Source organism: Vicugna pacos, chromosome 6, assembly GCF_048564905.1.
Source record: "Vicugna pacos chromosome 6, VicPac4, whole genome shotgun sequence".
Classification (NCBI taxonomy): domain Eukaryota; kingdom Metazoa; phylum Chordata; class Mammalia; order Artiodactyla; family Camelidae; genus Vicugna; species Vicugna pacos.
Window position 1 is genome coordinate 12,125,710 of NC_132992.1, and position 20,623 is coordinate 12,146,332.

The 20,623-nt window shown below is 38.5% G+C and overlaps 1 protein-coding gene across 1 annotated transcript; it reads left to right on the plus strand.

The window, feature by feature from the left end:
- The first annotated feature begins 1,027 nt into the window (after positions 1–1,027).
- On the plus strand, positions 1,028–20,176 carry PYGO1 (pygopus family PHD finger 1). The gene is made up of 3 exons (XM_072962390.1): positions 1,028–1,211; positions 15,963–16,048; positions 17,031–20,176. Exons 1-3 carry the CDS (start codon positions 1,163–1,165, stop codon positions 18,153–18,155), a joined length of 1,260 nt encoding a protein of 419 aa, XP_072818491.1. The 5' UTR covers positions 1,028–1,162; the 3' UTR covers positions 18,156–20,176.
- The last annotated feature ends 447 nt before the right edge of the window (positions 20,177–20,623 follow it).

Genomic DNA, 20,623 nt, shown 5'->3' on the forward strand with positions numbered 1-20,623 from the left:
AAATTTAACGTCTACATCAAGTCCAGGCGTCTCACTGCTTCCACCCACCCCCCTTTTTTGTATTCATTCCGCATCGCTCTTTCTTGAAGAGTCAAGTCGTTAAAACTTCCCGTTGGGGCACTGCACAAACAGGTGTCCAGACCACGGACACGGAGTAGGAGAACCTGGGTCTCCACAAGCCCGCCGAGAACTCCCCAGCTCCCGCTTACAAAGTTTGCTCGGATCGTACGTTCCTCTTTCAGATCCCTGGCCGCGAAGCCAAGGTGCCTGCTGCGGCCTCCGCCGAAGTTCGGAGATGCCGTTTCCTCGCAGAAGCCGTGCTGGAGCGCGTCGGCCGCGGAGCCGATCGTCCCCGGGCCTGGCGGCGGCCGGGGAACACTCGACGCGGGGCAGCGCGGGGCCGGGCAGAGCAGCCCCTCGGCGCGCGCCGCCCGCCCCGGCCGCCTGGGCCGCGGACCCGCTCAGCCCCGTGCGGAGCGAGAGGCGCGCGCGGGCCGTGGGGGCTGGGCCGAGGCGGAGCGCGAGGCGGCGGCGGCGGCGGCGGCGGGAGGCGCGGCGGGACGAGGCAGCGGCCCCCGCCCCCCGAAGTCCGTCCCCGCGCGGGGCTGGGGAGCTCGGGGCGGGGAAGCCGCGGGGCCGCGCCACGTCCCTCGCCCGCCCCAGAGCGGGTTTTGCAGGCGGCTCCAGGCTGGGGGCTTTTGTGTCTGCGACTCCGGAGCGGCGAGAGCGCAGACCTCCTCCTCAGAGGGCGCTGTGAGTGCGCCGCCAGGGCCGGGCCGCCCGCCTCCCGCCTCCCCTGTCAGCGGCTCCTGAGGCGGCGGCGGCGAAGAAGAAGGAGTGGGAGGCGGCGGCGGCGGCGGCGGCGGCGCACTCGTCCTCCGCACACGCCGGCCCCGGGTGGGGGGCCGCTCCCAGGCCGCGCTCCCGCCGCGGCCGCTGAGCCCGGCCGGTGCCCGCTCGCCGCCCGGCCGCCCCGGGGCCTCGTCCTCCTCCCAAACTTTGCAAAGTCGGCCCGCGGCCCCGCCGCCCTCGGCCGCGCCTCGGCTCGGAGGCTCGCCTCGCAGCCGCAGCGGCCCCGCGAGGAGGAGGAGGAGCCGCCGCCGCCGCATCAAAGAGACCGAATTCCCGCGGCCTGGGGGGGAGTCATGCTTTGCGGTCTGTAATGTCAGCAGAACAGGAGAAGGATCCCATTTCGCTGAAGAGAGTTCGAGGTAACCGAGAAGGGCGCCGGATGGCGGGGAGCGGGGTGAGCGGGGCGCGCGGGGGCCGCGTGCCCGGCCGCTGGGAGGCCACGGGGCTCTGTCCGGGCCTAACTCCGCGCCGCCCGCGTCCCGCCTGCGCCCCGGGGCCCGGGCTGCGGTCGGAGGCGCGCGGCCCCGGCGCCCGCCCGCCCCGGAGACCTCCGCGCCGAGCCCTCGCCGCCCCGACTTTGTGTTAGGAGGCACTTGAAGCCTCACTCCGCATCCCTTCATAGCCCGCTCCTCGCCCACCTCACCCCATTCGCCAGACAGGCACAATAGGCAGCCCAGAGGGTGAGAAAGAAACACCCCCTGGCAGAGACCACGGACGATGCCCACCCCCCCGGAAAGTAAGTTGGACCGCGCCGGAGTTGACGCTCTCGAAGAAGGTGTAGGGGGCCTTTGCGTCTCTCCCAGCCCCCCTTCCCACCCTCAAAAGGCAACAGACAGCTTATTTTCCTTAGGCTTAGGAGGAGAAACTATTCATTCAAAAGGCTTTTCTCTATTGGTTTATGGATAAGAATCAAATCGCCCCAGATCTGTTTTATACACGATCGGTTTGCTGCTTCCTCGCACACTAGTTAGGAATTTTCCTGCTGCCAGACTGTCTAAGAAAAATCAGAGGGAACGATGTACCAGACAAAAGAATGCACGTTAAGTTCACAGACACCGAGTGCCGTCTGGAAATTTGGGGAATATCCTCCAGCTCTTGTTTCCAGCTTTTAGTAGGGTTAAGGCTGAAAGTCCCAAAGTTGAAGTCGTACTGTTTGTTCATTAAGCAAATATTTGTTGAACAACTACTGTGTGCTAGGCACTGTTCTTGGCACTGGGATACCAGAGTGAACAAAGCAAAAAGACCTTCACTCTGCAGGAGTGCACACTCTCGTTGGGTAAACAAACAAATGAAAGGTATAGAATGTCAAATGGTAAACGCTTTGGAGAAAATCAAAGCAGGGAAAACGTGCGGAAGTGAGGAGGTAGTGATTATATATATGCAAGAGGGCTCACCTGGAAGATGATGTTTGAGCAAAGACCCAACAGGAGCAAAGCCACGTGGGTATGTGTGGGAACAGCAGACTTGGTCAAAGGAACAGCAAGTGCAAAGGCCCTGAGTCAGGAATTTGCCTAGTGTATTCAAGCAACTGCAAAGAAGCTACTGTAACTGACGTGGAGTGAGCAAAGGGAGAGTAGTGTGAGCTGAACTGAAGGGTAGGGTGATTGTGTGTTGGGGGCCTTGTGAGCCATTTAAAAGATTGTGGCTTTCACTCGAAGATAGGGTCTGGATGGTTTTGTGCACAAGAGTGACTGAACTGACTTATGTTTGTAACTGACTATTGTGTGCGGAGTAGACTGTAGAGAACAAGGGCTGAAGTCGAGAGGCTAGTTAGGAGGCCATTGTAATAATCCTTTCATCTAAACGGGATAAAGTGCTTTATAAGTAAGTAGTAAGGTAAATTCCCACTTGACTTTAAGTGATGTAGAGATCAAGGACCACAAACATTCGTCTGTGTTTTCGTACCTTGTGAGTAGAGATTAAACCTACAGAACTGGCTTGTGATGCAATGACAGTGTGGTATCCAAATAACATCACTTGAGTATTTCAGTAGAGATTGATTTTCTTAGCCGTTTAAGCAAAAACATAATTTAGAACAGAATATTGTTTTTACAGCCTTAATACCAGCACAGTCTTTCATTTTGTGAAAGTTTTCTATTTCAGCTTTCTTTCTGTGTGTGGTTTTAAGTCGCCAAAGGCTTTGAGGAATAGACGTTTCTGAGATAGACTTTGATGAGTTTGCTGTGCTATTTTGCCTATTATTATAAATTACTTTGGAGTTGAAGAAAAAGAAAGTGTTATCAAGATTATACCTTTGAACTCAATTATCAGTCTTAATCATATGTAATTTTAAATAGAATAGATAGCTATTTTATTGTGTGTCAAGAGCACAGATCCATCTTCATTTTGTTACAACTGCTGCTTTTAAGTTTGCTGCCTTACCTGTTGGGAGTTGGCTCAGGTGTCAACTCAAGAATATTCTGAGTTAAGTACCAGAATAAAAAGACAAAGCACTTCCAGATGAAAGGAGCATATAGAGTCAAATTGTCTAAATAAAAAGTATTACGATAAAAATGTAAGTACATTTATTTCAAAATAAAAAGTAAAAAAACCCTTTTTTTTAAAAGGCAAAGCACTTTTTAGAATAGGAAGAGGGTTTTTTTTTTTTTTTGGTGGGGGAGGTAATTAGTTTATGTATGCATTTATTCTTAGAAGATGTACTGGAGATTGAACCCAGGACCTCATGCATGCTAAGCATATGCCTTACCACTTGAACTATACCCCCCCAAGAGGGGTTTTTATAATAAGTCATTTTGTATTAATTAGAGCATTAATTTTTAAAACATTTAAAAATTATTTTATAATCCATAAAAGGTACCAGAATATCTACATAAGCTCTTCTGAAGCACAGTTCTGCTGAACTTCACCGCCCTGGAGCTTTTAGTTGCAATTTGTATCATCAGACTGCAGGCAGGATGTGATGTTTGCAGAGCATAAACTCTTGAACATCTCAAACTTTCTCATCCACTGATGTATATAGACAGACTTTAATTATTATGCATTTATTTCATGAATATTATAAAAAATGAAAGTCATCCAACCTCTTGCTTAGGATAAGACTAAGATATATAGATAGATAGGTATACATTATATGTATGTATCTGTATAGAGAGAGATCTATATTTTTTTCAATTTAAATGAATTACTAGAAAATAAAGGTGTAACTCAGATACGGCAGACTTATGACAACATGATTGACTAAGGGCTTTACAGTAGTACACTCTGTAGACCAAGAGCATCATACTTCTCTGGGTTGCGTATTAGAAATGTAGGTTCCTGGACCCAAAGAATCAGGAATTCTGAGAGATTTCTCTACATCTTTGACAAGATCCCCAGGGGTTCCTTATCTCCCTTGACGTTTGAGAACCTCTCCTGGTAGACCTAGATTGCAAAGGTGAGTGGACCATAGGAGGCTGATTTGTGGTTTTCCAAACTTGTCCTGATATTTTAATATTAGATTCAGAATTGCTATTTAGTGGCAAAGTATCTTACTCCTGTTTCCTATCAGTTACAACCCCAGACCTTCAACCTTTGGACATAAGCCAGATCCATGAGGATAGATAGGTTCAGCATCTTGATTATCTTTTTATTTCTTCCCTAATTGCCTTGACCACAGTAAATACCAAATGAATGAATGAGGCACTACACGAAGAAACTCATTCGTATCTTTATGCTGCTTTTGAATTGTCGTAGCCCCTCACACTACTTTTGATTTATTTGCCCTTTTCCCTTAGAATGTTACCTGTCATCCTTATTCTAACCAACACTCCCAGTATCCGGTTTTCTTAGAACTCTTAGGTATTGATCTGATGACCATACCCATTCGTTTATTCAATAAGCATTTGTTGGGCAGTCGTAGTACCAGACAGTGGAAATACATTGATTAAGATGACGTATCACCTGTCTTCAAGAACTTTTAGTCTAGTCTAGGATACTGACAAATAAGTAATCAGTTACAAACAGTACGATAAGAACTATGATCATCTACAGGAAATAAAGGAGCGTATAACCTATCTTTAAGGGAATCAAGGAAGGTCTCCTAGAGGAGAGTCCTAAGAAGCAGTGAGAGTTCCTTTGTTTGAAATGATGCAGAAAGAGCAGCAAGGAGGGTGAGGGATGAGAAAAAGGTCTGGGAAGTCAATGATGATTTTGAGAAGGCACTTTTGGAAGAAAACCACATTTCAAAGCTATGAATATTAAGTGGTGAAGATGTGATTTAAATGAAGCTTGGTGGTAGAAAGAAAGACATAGTCAATAACTTGGAAAGACAGAATCAAGAGAAAGTTTATATAGGTTCTCTTTATTTTTTCTCCCTTGAAAAAAAAGACTTATTTGTAGACTTACAGAAGAACCTGATATAGTGGGAGAGGGGAGAAACTGAAAAGGCAACAGAAAGAGGGGCTAACTCATTAATAAAGCATTCAGTACATGTTTTTAAATATCTGCTATGTGCTAGGCACTCACTGTTCCGGAAGCCAGGCATGAGACAGATGAGGCTCCTGTTCTCCTAAGTTAGGTTTCTGCATATGAGAGAAGGGGAGTAGCACCAAGGATGAAAAAGAAGAAGTACTCTTGGACAAAAAAGAGAAAATGAAGGCAGAAAAACAGAAATTTAAAGATTTAAAGGAATTTAAATTTAAAGGAAGTTGAAGCATTCATTTCAGATAAAATGCTTTTTTTTGGCATAAATGCCACACAATTGTCTGATTTGTTACTAATTTTGCCTGAAGAAATTATGACAGCAACTTTTATGAGTTGTATCAGAAATACGCTGAACACTCTACAGTATTAAGATAATTCCATCTGGACTATGAACAAGTGATAATTCTTGAGTAGAAACAGAGGTTTCACTATTCATGAGGCAAAAGTGATTAAAGACCTATCTGCTTTTAAAAGCTTGCACCCTCAGGTGAAATGCTTTTAACCAGAGTTAAAAATGACATTGGAGAGGTAAGGATGTATTTTAGAGTGGAATAATAACAAATGTTGCAAAAGTACTAAAAGTAGACTTTACTAAGAAATATAGACTGTCTTGATCAGAGCAGTGTATGGAAGATCTGGATTAAGATTGAAGAGGAAGCATAATTTACATAGTCACAGAATTGAGAAGAGCCAGTGAGAATAAGTCTAAAGGAAAGGATTGGGTTTTTTTGTTGTTGTTGTTGTTTTGTGTTGTTTTTTAATTAGCACAAGTAAGGCTAGGCAGATTGTCAGGAAAGTGAATTTGGTTTTCGACACACTGAATAAATATCCCTCTGGGATGTTCCAGGGTATGCAGCGGATATACATGGCTTGGAACTGAGGCAGGTGGTCTGAGCCAGAAATAGAGATCTGGAAGTTATCCGTAAACATGTGAATACTAATTGATGCCCTGGGAGTAGATGAGCTCACCCAAGAGAGTGAAATGTGAGAAAAGCATTGAGAAAAACAACTTTGGGAACACTCACATTTAGGAAATAAAAAGAGACACGAGGACTCTGAAAGACTTGATGTGAAGGAGTAGCCAGAGAGGTGGAGGAGAAAAACATAGGACAGTGGTGTCACAGGTAGGTAAAAAGAAGAGTAAATTTATGAGGGGGAGATAAATGGATTTTGTTTTTAACAAGTTGGATGAAAGGTGTCTATCTGTGAGACGTTCAGCATGCTCAGTCTCCCATATCCCCTAACTTGATGAACATTGTTTATCTAGTGACCCAAACCCATCCCCCACTTACTCAACACTGTTCTGAAGTCCGAGATTATCCTGGATTCTCGGTCTTGGTTTTTTTTTTTTTTTAATGGAAATACTGGAGATTGAACCCAGACCTTGTGTATGCTAAGCACATACCTATCTATACCCTCCCGCTTTAGTTTTTGAACCCATCATCTCCTCAGCCTTTCCACAGCCATGGTTTCCATGACCCCCCTTTTTTGTCTTTCTTAACCCATTTCCCACAATGCTACTTACTGCTGGTGATAAATAACTACCATCTTTTGAGTAGATACCAAGCAGTTTGCTAAGTAGTTAAAATGGATCATCTTGCTTAATTCTCTCAATAACCCTCTAAGTGAGATGTTATTATCATTCTAGGTTTACAGTTGAGGAATTGATGCTCAGAGAGGTTAAGTAATATGTGGTTAAGTAACATATTCAAGTTTACCCAGCTAGTAAGTGGCAAAGCTAGATCTTAAATTCTAGGGCTCTAAATCTTGGCCACTATGTTCTATTGCCATAGTGCTCTCCAGACACAACTTAGTCATATTACTCTTCCTTGTAAAATTCTTTAGTGGTTCCCCATTGCATTTAGGATAAAAATCCAACCTTTTTCTATTAACCCAGTCCAACCTTCTTGTATTTTCACTTGGCACAGGCCTACCACTTAGTCTTCCATCCTTCATATTCCATGAAGTGCTCGCCCTTGTCTCTCGTGCTCCAGTTCTGAAATACTCACATTTCATCTCTAGATGTTGTCATGATCTCTCTTGCCTTTAAATTTTTCTTTGCACATTCTGTTCCTTCTGCTGGATACAACTTCTTTTTTCCCCAGCTTTGTTAAGATACTCATTCTTAAAGCATCAGCTCTGTTGAAACCTCTCAGCTTGTCTTTGCTGATGCTCCTCCCTCAGTCAAGATTAGATGGGAGTTCCTCATATTCCCTCGACATCCAGTGCTCATCTGTCATCGTATTTATCACATTAAATTTAAGGGTTTCCAAAAAAAAGAAAAAATTATTTCCTCTAAATTTATGGAATCCTTACAGGGAGGAATCATTGCTTTTATTTCTGTGCTTATGGAAGCTCAGCAGATGTTTCTAAAATCTAATTTGATGAATGTTAACAAAAAGGTTTCAGTAACTTCAGGTAATTTAGTTTACTTTCCCCAGAGTTGTGGAGGAGTTACCTCTTGTGAAGATTATACAATTCTCTCTTCCAGCACTCTTATTCCAGGCAACTGAAGAGGTCTAAGTCATCTTTACCTTCAGGGTTTGCCATAAGGGATGGTCAGGAGTCTCCTTTCCTATTCCCAGTCTCTGTAGACATGCTAATAGCAATATTGAGAAACAGTGCAGCATTTTGACTCTGCAGCTTGGCTGCCAGGGTTCTTATCCCAGCTCTACTGTTTACTAGCTGTGTGTTTTTTAGCAAGTTACTTAACCTCTCCTCCATCAGTTTCCTCAGCTGCAAAATGAGAATAATAACAGGACTTATTTCATAGCGTGGCTTGAAGGATTGGAATGGTTGATTGGAATGGTTGCACTTAAAATGGTGTCTGGTACATTGTAAGTTATCTGCATGTTTTACCTTTAAATTCAGAAATAGAAGCTCTAAAATATACATTCTAAAAGAAAATAAGTAATCTGATCAACATTCACTTTTAGGTATATTTAATCAATTAATCAATCAAATGGCCTACAACATATTCTTTCTTGTTTCAGTTGAGTGTGGATATGAAGTGAACAAAAATGAAGGTTCCTTCACTCTAGGAAGAATATAATGAACAGCAACAAAAACTGTAAAAGCAGAAACTGCTCAGATCTCACAGTTTAGCTGAAAAAGACAAGTGTAAGCTGTTTACCACATGATTTTTGTGCATAACTGCAGCTTTGTTCTCCATGATTTCTGAAGTAGTCTGTTTAAAAATTTGACTTTGCTAATAAAATAAGTGTATTATTAGAAGTATTATTGTATAGAGTCAGCTTCACACATGGACACTATCCACCTGCCCTCCTAGCTTTACTTTTGTGAACAGCCTTAAAGCTCATGCACCTCAGCAATGCAAAGATCATTAGTTTGGAGAGAACACCTGGCACAGGAACCACAAACATTTGAAACCTTAAATCACTGACGTTGAGGGCTTTCTGAATTTGATATTTATGTCATGCCCAAATTGATCTAGATTTGGGGCATCACATAGTGGACACTTTCTGCCTCAATTCTCAAAGGAAATAATGGCTCTTTCTTTTCAATCTCATAAGGCCATTTTGCCAAATTCTTGATGGAATTCATACAATACTCTATTCACATATTAATTCACAATATTTCCATCCCAAGGTAGAGACCAGTATTTCAGAAGTATGTGTTTCAGGTGAAGACACAGCTGTTAGCTAAGATACTCACATCTATAGTAAACAATAGAATAAACTGACATTATATCCCAGACTTCTGTGCTATTGTGAATAACTAATATTTGGAGGTCCACTGATTGTTTTGACACTACTGGCTATTAGATGTTTTGATGGGATGTTAAGTACTATAGAAACTGAAATGAAGTGTGCTAATGGTATAGTCTAATCTAAAGGAAAGCAAAATGAGAACTAATATTTGAGTGCTCACTGTGTGCCAGGCAGTGTGTTAGGCACTGTCTTAGTCTGCTTGGGCTGCTGTAGCAGAACACCATAGACTGGGTGGCTTTTAAACAATGGATATTTTATTTATTAGAATTCTGGAGGCTAGAAAGTCCAAGATCAAGGTGCTAGCAGATTTGGTGTCTGATGAAGACCCGTTTCATGGTTCATAGATAGCAGTCTCCTTACTCTGTCCTAACATGTGGAAGGGGAGAGGGAGCACTCCCAGGTCTGTTTTATAAGGGCACTAATTCCCTCAGGACCTAATCGTCTACTGAAGGCCCGACTTCCTAGTACTATCACATTGAGGGGTTAGGATTTCAACATAGGAATTTTGGGGGAAAACCTGGTTTGTGTCATTTAATCAGCCTAGAATACATACTTATACCAGTACTTACACATATGAGAATACACACTTACTTGGAATAATGATGAAGCAAGTCTGTTTAAAGGAAAATATTAATTATAAACTATTTTTATATTAAAATAATGCAGTGACATTACTTACGAGAACAGTTACTATCATAAACCAAACCATTATTGTGAATAAAGTGAGTTTTAAAAAGGAAAATTTTAAATATATAAAAGGCACACTGCTATCTAGTGTACTGAATAATGCTCTCCTCCCTTTTAAGGACTTGGAGCCAAAATAGATTGAGTCTTTTTTTTTTTAGATTGAGTCTTTAATAGGAAGAATAAAGGAGTTGTAACTAGATCTAAAAACAAAAAAATACATAAAAGGCCTCAAGTAAATAATCCACTCTTTACAACATAAAAAGTACCTACAAATAGAAAAAATAACTTTATACTTATAAATGGATTTCATATCAAAAAATCATTAATTTGTAGACTCTTTAGATGGGAAAAAATTGCTTCATTTACTAGGTTGGACTCTCTTGTAAGCCTGTAAGGAGAGAAACAACTTCAGCTTCCAGCTCTGGATAAAGGTTAAAGGGTGAAAGGAGAGGTATTATTTTGCTGAAGTGATTTGCATGATGAGGGGTGATAATATATAGACAGCAGATGAAATTCCGTAGCTTTCTTAAGATGGGAGAGGTTTCTTTTTCTATTGTTGACATCACCCTTTCCCACTTCTGTTCCCCTTATGCATGCAGAGGGCACTGGGCAGGTAGGAGTGAAGAGATGAGGTGAAGACATTGAAATATTAACAAAAGGATTAGAGTGGCCATTCTTACAGTAAGCTTTAGAAGTCCCCTTTTTCTTGGTTCTGTGCCCCACCACTCTCAATATCTGGGTGAATTGTCGTGGTCTACTTGTAGAGTTGGCAGCAGCAGATACGTAGAGCAGATAAAGAGAAACTTTGGTACCGAAATTAATTAGGATAACTTAAATAACTAGCTCTTTAACCACTACTTTCCCCTCCCCAGGATTCTGACGTTGTACTTTTTTTACTTTTTTTTTAAAGAGTAAGAGTTACAGAAATTCTTGATAGCGTATATTCTAATTAGCCCTGCTGACCATGAATCTGATCTAACATTACTTATTACATCATGGAGATGACAGAACCACCAGTATTGCAGGTAGAAGCAGGAAGGACCTAGGTAAGGTCAGGAGTCAGAGCCACTGGAAGTGTTATGTAGTTAACCCTTTAGATGAACAATAGGGGGGCAACAGAGATCAGTGAGAACTTCAGGATTTGTTTTATTGAGGGAAATATTAGACTCTTAAGTAAAAAAATTTAATACCATAAAATTCAATTTTCAAAAAAGAATTTTACATGGTTTTTCTCACAGATTACTTGGAAATAATGAATTTATACAAATGATTTCAAATGTCAGAGTTTTGCCTTATAGTAAGTATAAGCAATTATTATTAAAAGTTTTAGAAAGTAAACAGAGATGTCAATACTAACCATTAAGAGTACATTTTGTCCATCTGTACATTAAAATTACAGAATTTTAATTGTAAAATTATAGTTATCCAATAGTTTTAACAGTGTTGTGAATGGTAATTTATATATTCTAGATTAGAAGCTTATTTGTTAATAGTTTTATTTTTAAGAATTACCTTTTTTAATTTATGTTTTTGTTGTAATGAAATAGCCATAACAGATGTTAGGAAAGACAGGACTTTGATATTTCGCCCCTTTGTTTATTTATGTGACCACTTTATTATTTGACTTCGAGACCATTGCTAATTCTTTTCTGTATGAGACTCATCAGAATTTCTAGGTGTTCAGATTCAAGGACAAGACTTCTCTGTATTCAGTATGTTAGCATATACTGTTGTGGAAAACTGCATACAAATTGTTAATATGAACTCATCAGTTCATTTTATATAGGCTACTGAATAGTTATAAATTAGTGATAGACTTAGTCATTCCTGAACCATCCAGTTTTGAACAAATGACCTTAAGGGGTTGACTGGATCTTTCTATAATTCTTTACTTACCGTTTACTCAGATGGGATTACCACATCAAATTAGAATTAAAAGATAGGATTTCCTTTATTATTTTTTTATTTAAAAAATTTAATGATCACAACTATATTTTAATTTAATGAAATGTGTATATCTTTCTCTATTTGTGTTTTTTTAATTGAAGTATAGTTGATTTACAATATTATATTAGTTTGAAGTGTACAACATAGTGATTATTTTTTATACATAATACTAAGATAAGAGTTCCTTTAGTTTGAACCAGAAGTTTCCATTTTTGCCTTTTGTGGGCCACCGAGGAAGACAGTATATGCATAAGATTTTAGGGAGGCAAAATAGTATCTTAGAAGTAGATAAACCTAGTTTTATTCAAGCAACAGAGCAAAAATAGGTAAGTTGGACTTCATCAGAATTAGAAACTTATGTGTGTTAAAGAACATATTTGCAAATCATGTATCTGATAAGATTCTAATATATACTAAGGATAAAGTATATACTAAGTATAAAGAATTCTTAAAACTTAACAAAAAAGACAAACAGTTTAACTGAAAAAATAGGCATTTGAATAGGCATTTCTTCAAAGAAGATATATAAATGGTCAATAAATACATGAAAAGATGGTTAATATGATTAGTAATTTTAGAAATGCAAATTAAGCACAAGGAGATACCATTTCATGCCCACTAGTGTGGCTATGTTAAAACAAATCTGTTTTTTGGGGGGAGAGTGGGATGTAATTAGGTTTGTTTGTTTGTTTGTTTGTTTAATGGAGGTACTGGGGATTGAATCCAGGACTTTGTGCCTGCTAAGCAGGCACTTTACCCCTGAGCTATAACCTCCCCTCTCATAGCTTCTTTTGTCTGACCAGGGTTATGACCCCTTTATAATTCCATTTCTTTCTTTCTTTTTTTAAAATGGGGATGATTTTCCTACCTCAGGTTTGTTTAGGAAGATTAAGTGAAAGACATAGCTATAGTTAGATACAAACTTTCAAGATAAGATGGTAGAACAAAGCTACTTTACAGAGTCTCTTTTTAAATTTCAAGTCAAATTAACCAAAACGTTTTTCAAAAGTAGCAAAAATGTTCAGCAGCAGCACCAAATGAGAAGTAGCACAGCCCAATAACATAAATCTAGAAGAGAGTGAAATGCGAATCACTGGCTTAGGCTTCTAAAACATTCTCTGCCCCTTGGAAGCTGTTGATGATGTATGAAGTTTGGAGAATTCTCACTAATAACCCCAACTCTGGAGAAAAGCCAATTAATTAAATGAGTAGTCTTATCTTCTCACTCCTTTGAATAAGAAAAAAATGAGTGCACAGAGGAAATTTTTGTTTTTCTTTTAAAGACTCTGACAGAAAAAAGGCTTCAGGGATACCAACTGAATCAGAGGATACGAGGGAATCCCCCCATGTTAGTGGGTTACTGCACCCCTCAACTAGGTAGATGTGCATTTAACAAAACCTCAGAATTAAGAGCATGGATGTTTCAAGGAAATGCAACAGGCTAATCTTACTGACATAGGCAAGCATTATAAAGAGAATATTTGTGTATCCATGTAAAAATATCCATGTCCATATAAATACAACATTCATATAAAAATTAGTAAATTGGGTTTATTCCAAGCTAATCAGGCTGGGTTCAACATTAAAACAATGTAAAGGAAAAACATCATATGGTTATCTCAATAGATGGAGCATATCACTTATGCCAAACAAACAGTCTTAGATATGAATAAGAGGGAGTCAAAGTCATCCATGTTAAATCAGAGCTTAAAATGTCTGGGCAAAGTTACAAGATAAAAATAAAAGCATGATAACTATGCAGACACACTATAGCAAACTAGTGAGCTAACAAACACAAAGAAAAGAAACAGCATACAGAAGATGAAGAACCCATAACCTATGAGACGGAAGGAAATAACCCACATGTACTTTATAAAATAAAACAAGAACTCAAAGGCAAGATGATAATAACACACAATGAGATGAAGGGTAAATTGCAGACCTAAGGAAACAAATTGAGGACTAAAACAACATATATGTAGAACAAATGCATAAATTAGAAATAAGAAGCAGAATAAAGGTAACAATTAAGTTACATAATAGAAAAGCTTTAAATAAACAGATCAAGTGCAGATGAAAAAGACAGAGTAGTCAGAGGATTAACTAATGGATATGGAGCTAAAAATTTCCCTAGCATAATGATAATATCCCTGAAACAGCACTCAACAAATAGAACATAAAAAGTATTCAAAGATATGAAAAAAGAAAGTTTACCTGAAACAAAGAATTGAATCTAGAGATTAGAAAATACCCTGCTAAATTTAGGGAGGAAAAAAGTAGAATGAGATGTGATACCATACTATCCTCAACTTTCAAAACAGGAAGTCAGTCTACATAGGATTGAAGAAAGAAAAACCATACCTTCTCCAACTTCGTATTTTTCTTGATGTTTTTTCTTAGTCTTAGAGAATTCTTTCAAAAATTTCTCTTTTGGTAAAGAAAGATTTAGTATAGTCTTCCATTTAACTTAGTCCATTTTCCTTCATTAAATTCTAATAAAGTTAAAATTTATTGCTTTTATTTTAAAAATAGAATCCCATTTTTATAAAGGTATTAATATCACTCTTTTTCTTTCTTTCTTTTTTTTTTAACATTTTTTATTGATTTTAGTATCACTCTTTATATGCAGAAGGAAAAGTAGACAGGTAAGCTGGAAGACTGGAATGATGCTAACGTAGTAGTAATGATAGTTTCTGGCTGGTGGGTTTGAGATATCTATCAGTCAGGGTCTAGTCAGGACACAGAAACCATACCAGTTATTTTTTAACAGAATTCAATATAAAGTACTGTTAACAGATATTAAACCGGCAAAATAATATACTAAAGTTTTTACAGAGGTATAAACTGGGGGAAACAGCTACCATTATTGAGGCTGTGGGACACTGAAAAGAGGAATTATTGAAATATATAAATTCACAGGAGGGATCCTTTAGCGTTTACACTCAGGTCTCTAAGAAGGGGGTGCTGCTTAGGTTATCTGAATGTCTATGGAGTTAGAGGATGGACCCTGTGGGCCTGAGACTCAGACGCCCAGTGCTGATGTCTCTGAGGAGGGTACAACAGGGCTGTCTGGGATAATCAGCAGGGTAAATAAAAACAATGTTATTTTGTTCTCGATGGCTAGCCAGAACAGGGAATACCTTTCCACCTGTTAGAAGTCTTCCTCTTCGTCTTTAAGTAAGGCTTCTAAAAAGTTTTTATTCATACTGATCTTGTGCATTTCTTAAATTTATTGCTACCTATTATAGTTTAGTTTTGTTCCTGTAAGTGAAAGCTTTCGTTCCACTTTATCTTTTAACTGGTTGTAGTTGGTATATATGAAAGCTTTTGATGTTTAAATATTAATTTAACTTCCAGAATCCTCACTAAAATTTTGTTATTGTTTGTCATAGTTTTTCACCTCCATAATATTTAAACTTCTCCTAAATAGCTCTTACAGAAATCTACTTTGCATTTTGTTATGTATGGGACTATGGCCAGCATGCTGATTTCTCTTTATTGTTCAGAATTCTCTGTAATAAAAATTTTGTTTTTTAAATGGAAAAAATTCCACTGATAAAATTTTTAAAACTTCTTAGATTCACAGTCAAGCTTTTGCTTTTGCCTGATCCTACACTATTGAGAAGATCATACTCACATACATTGTTGTATTTTGACAATATCTCTTGAAGAAGTAAAAGGCACATAGCTATGATGCCATAATTCCAGTTCTAGGAATGACTTGTACATGAATGTAAGGACATTTATATGTAGATTTTCATTGCAGAATAGCAAAGGTTTATAAACCACCGAAATATCCATCAGTAGGGAAGGGACTACTTTAATGAATCATGGCACAGTCATACTATGAGATAACTACTAATTCGTACTATACACAATGAAATGGAGTGATTTCCAAGTAGGAAAGCAAGGTACAGGCCATTGTGCAGGGTATGCGTGCCATCGTTTGTGTACTCCGAAAAGATATTATACTGGGATTTATCTAGATTATCTTTGGACAGATAGACCAGAAGCTACCAACAGTGGTTGCCTCAGGGACGGAGAACCGGATGACTGAAGGTTTGGGAGTGGGATGGAGGCTTAATCACTGGAAGAATAATAAAAAAATGCTATGGGAGTAGAGGTGAATTACTGTTTCTGGCTGAGATTATGGGGAAGATTTTTTTGAAGAACAAAGATAATAAAAGCTTAGTATTGCTTTTACCTAGTAAAAAAAAAAATAGAAAGCATATGAATGGGTAGCTATAATAGATATTGCTATGAGAGCTACAAAATTTCCCTTACAAGTAGAAATATTATCTGGATTTATTTATTTATTTTTAGGTGGTGATAGTGGACTGGATGGGTTAGGAGGACCAGGTGTACAACTAGGAAGCCCAGATAAGAAAAAACGCAAGACAAACACACAGGTAAATTGGTATTTTCTTTAATAACAGTTTTTCTTCACTGATATGCTTAGGCTGTTAGGTGAATTTAACTTAGGTCATGGGTTTTGTTTCCTGTCCTCATTCAGAACCTAGTAGTGAATTCTGCAGTGATTGTTTTTTGTTTTTAACTCTGCAACTAGTGGCTATTATTTGACGTAGGCCTAGGGTGAATATTGTGAGAAGAAAGTATAGGCAGATGAATTAAAATGCTTATTCTTAAATCTAATTTAAAAGGAATTGATGCCTGTAGTTTTGCTAAAAGATTTAAAAATATATGGATACAAATTTAACCTGGAGTGATGTTCAGCTATTGCAATAAATCAGTAGGATGTACGTATCATGAAATAGTCACGGTGGAGGCATCTTTTGTCTGTAACCTGTGGTTGTAATAAACAGTTACAAATACAGACTTTCTTGGTTTTATCCTCTATAAATTTGAAGTACTCTTTTTATTATAAAGACTGAAAATAGGTATGAAGTGTGTACAGATTACTTTCTTTACTTTAAGTTTCATGTGTTAAACTTGCAGTGTGACTAAAACTGGCCGTTTATTTTTCCATTCTGAGGCCTAGAGCTTAGTATTTTGGGAATACCCTAATAGCTACTCCCAAAGTTAAGCTAGGGAAAAAGAATTAGATTCTGTTTATTGTTATTTAATTTTATGGCTGTTTGAAGGTGTAAAAGGTATTTTTAGTTAAAATTTTAAGTGAATGATTCTAGAGTTATAGGTAAGCTTATTAAATGAAAAATTATTATAATGAAGCTTCTTTTGAGGGTTGAATATTTTTAGAGTTTGTAACAATCGATTTGAACTCAAAAGAGCATACCTTATTTCTAAATGAATTAAATTTTTGTAACACTTCAAGAGAAATTTAACTAAAGCTAGGCTCCTAAGTGTTAACAGGACCATTTTAATGGCTTATTTGATCAAAAACATGTATTTTACTTTACATTCTCATTTCAGGGGCCTTCTTTTCCTCCGTTGTCTGAGTATGCTCCGCCACCGAATCCAAACTCTGACCATCTAGTAGCTGCTAATCCATTTGATGACAATTATAATACTATTTCCTATAAACCACTACCTTCTTCAAATCCGTATCTTGGCCCTGGGTACCCTGGCTTTGGAGGCTATAGCACATTCAGAATGCCACCACACGTTCCTCCAAGAATGTCTTCCCCATACTGTGGTCCTTACTCACTCAGGAATCAGCCACACCCATTTCCTCAGAATCCTTTGGGCATGGGTTTTAATCGACCTCATGCTTTTAACTTTGGGCCACACGATAATTCAAGTTTTGGAAATCCATCTTATAATAATGCACTAGGTCAGAATGTTAACATGCCTAATCAACATTTTAGACAAAATCCTGCTGAAAACTTCAATCAGATTCCTCCACAGAATGCAAGCCAAGTATCTAACCCTGACTTGGCGTCTAACTTTGTCCCTGGAAATAATTCAAATTTTAGTTCTCCATTAGAATCTAATCATTCTTTTATTCCTCCCCCAAACACTTTTGGTCAAGCAAAAGCACCACCCCCAAAACAAGACTTTAGTCAAGGAGCAACCAAAAACACTAATCAAAATTCCTCTGCTCATCCACCTCACTTAAATATGGATGACACAGTGAATCAGAGTAATATTGAATTAAAAAATGTTAATCGAAACAATGCAGTAAACCAAGAGAACAGCCGCTCAAGTAGCACTGAAGCTACAAACAACAGCCATGCAAATGGGACACAGAATAAGCCACGACAACCTAGAGGTGCTGCAGATACATGCACCACTGAGAAAAGCAATAAATCCTCTCTCCACCCAAGCCGTCATGGCCATTCTTCCTCTGACCCAGTGTATCCTTGTGGAATTTGTACAAATGAAGTGAATGATGATCAGGATGCTATCCTGTGTGAAGCCTCTTGTCAGAAGTGGTTTCATCGGATCTGCACTGGAATGACTGAAACAGCTTATGGCCTCCTAACAGCAGAAGCATCAGCGGTATGGGGCTGTGATACCTGTATGGCTGACAAAGATGTTCAGTTAATGCGCACTAGAGAGACTTTTGGTCCACCTGCAGTGGGCAGTGATGCTTAATCACGGGCATTAACTACAGTGGTTTTTTTCCCCCTGTGTGTTACGGAGATTCAGTGACACAGGATTTTAGTGTTTCACATTTTTTTCCAATGCACACACAAAAAGATTATTTATCTTTTTGTTTTTATTAATATCCCACTTCATTGCTAGTGCAAACTGTGTTGTCCTTGTTTGCTATCTTAAATAAGAATAATGTATATGAGGGTGCACTAGAAAATACTATACAAATAAATGTTAGTTGTTAATAATAAACAAAAAAGCCTCTTGAAGCTTCAAAATAATATATAGCAAATGTAGGCAAGTTTTGACTTCTAAAAGTTAGAATCTTTGAAAAGTTTAACAGTTGACCCTTGAACAACACAGGTTTGAACTACATGGGTCCACTGATCTGTGAATTATTTTCAGTAAACATGTACTATAGTACTATGTGATCCATGGTTAGTTAAATCTGAGGATGGGGAATCATGGATTCGGTGGGCTGACTGTAAAACTGTGGGCAGATTTTGACCATTGAGGGGTTGGCACCCCTAACAGCTGTGTTGTTCAACGGTCAACTGTGTTTCAGTGCTGAACTTTGGCAATATCAAGTTAAACATTTATTTCAAAAAAATATTTAAGGATCCATTTAACATGTTTTCAGAAAGAATATAGGTAGCTGAAACATGGAAGAAAGCATACATTTTAATGGATGTTTTAAAAAATAATAGAGTATGGCACCAAATTCCTCCCGTACTAGGGTCCTTGAAGTTAGTGACTTTCATATTTTCAAGTCAGTCTTTCCAGGATATCTGTACAGATATGAGACAGATGTTAACATATAATAGATATTCAATAAGTATTTGTTGATTAACTTGTGGACTGTACCACATGAAATTGCTAATGTTAGATCAGTTGAAATTGACTACAATTAGTAGAGTTGTCATAAAGTATGTTTTTAGTTGTGCTATTTAGAAATATAAAAGTATTTTGCTCTTCAGTTTTCAATTTTCTTTGATTATGGAGTTGTTTTGTTACTGTTTTCCAGAGAAATAAATAATACAGTATCCTCAGAAGAATTGTGAATACTTTTCTTAATATCATTTCAAACTGGGACATATGCAAATAAGATAGGTAGAAACATCACTTTGGTCTTAGAGAGCTCTGCTGGCAAAAGAACCACTCAGTGGTGGTTTGAAAAAAATCTTGTTCTGGGGATCTGAATTCAAAAATGAGCCTCAGGGGAATTCAAAATCCATTTTAAGCAAAAATCAATGAAGAGCTAAGGTGAGCACTAACTCACAACAATTCGAGGCCTTCCAATCGACAAAGAGTTTCTGCTGTGACTGGGAAAGTGTAAAATATGGACTTGAGAGTATCCTCTTGAGAGATGATCAAGAATGGAGACAGTTGGAGGTGCTTGAATTAAGAGTCAAAATAGCAGAAACCCATTTTTGGAGTGGATCATAATCTGTGACCAAAAAAAAGATACTCTATAACAGTTGATAATAATTTATGTAAATGATTGGATATTGATGAAGCTCCCAAACTTGAATCATCATTATCATTGTGACCGAAAAAGTTCTGAAGACCATATGGTGATCTGCAGAAGGGATAATTACTACCATTTAAACCTTGGTGAAATGACAGTGGCAGCAATATTGCCAAGAAATTTAAGTTATGCAGGAAAAGTCTGATTAAATGTCCTTTGGTTAATAAACATGAACCCAACACTTTGACATGACAGCACTTGACTTCACATGTCACAAGCCACTAAAGCAAAGTTCATTGAATTGAGCTATTAAAGTTTGTGTCTATCGTAGTCACCAGAACTTTGTCTAGTGAATTGCCGTCTTTTTCATCATTTGGAGATTTTTCTAAGAAACAATATATTCTCCAGCTGAGAAATAGGAATTAGAGAGTTTGAACAATTTACAGAGCCTAACGATGAATTTTCTTAGAATGAAATATTTAATATCCTATTAGAAGAAAAGTATTAATGCTCATTATGTGTATTTTGATTGAATAAAACTTACTTTTTAAAATGCATTGTTTTAATTTTGACCTACAAAACAGCAATTTCATATGGTACAAGATAATATAAGGTTTTCTCCATTTGCCTGTGACTAGTTAGAGATGAGTACAAAATATTTTAAATACAGTTATAAGCTATGTGTCTTTATGGTTTTAGGAAATGAAATGATACAAATTCTAATACTAGGTACTCCTTTGTGTGAAAACTTTACCAGCTGAAGCAGGTTAAAATGCAGTAGTTTTGGATGACTCTTGACATTTGATGTGTTCAGCAGCATACTCGAAGGTCACATTTTGCTTAACATTGTAGCTTTCATTAACATAATTGTCTAAATGCTTAAGGACCTAGTTATGTTGTTTTTGAAATCTTGTGAGTGCTGATTTGTTAGAAATGGTGCACTGACTGCTATATGCCCAGTCCTAGCATCAGATCTTGATGTTTTATGACCGAATACAGT

Bases quoted from the DNA above. Each gene is read 5' to 3' on its own strand.
- PYGO1 (XM_072962390.1), top strand. From the start codon at position 1,163: ATGTCAGCAGAACAGGAGAAGGATCCCATTTCGCTGAAGAGAGTTCGA. The intron at 1,212-15,962 runs GTAACCGAGAAG...ATTTATTTTTAG, and splicing joins TTCGCTGAAGAGAGTTCGAG to GTGGTGATAGTGGACTGGAT. The intron at 16,049-17,030 runs GTAAATTGGTAT...TTCTCATTTCAG, and splicing joins AACGCAAGACAAACACACAG to GGGCCTTCTTTTCCTCCGTT.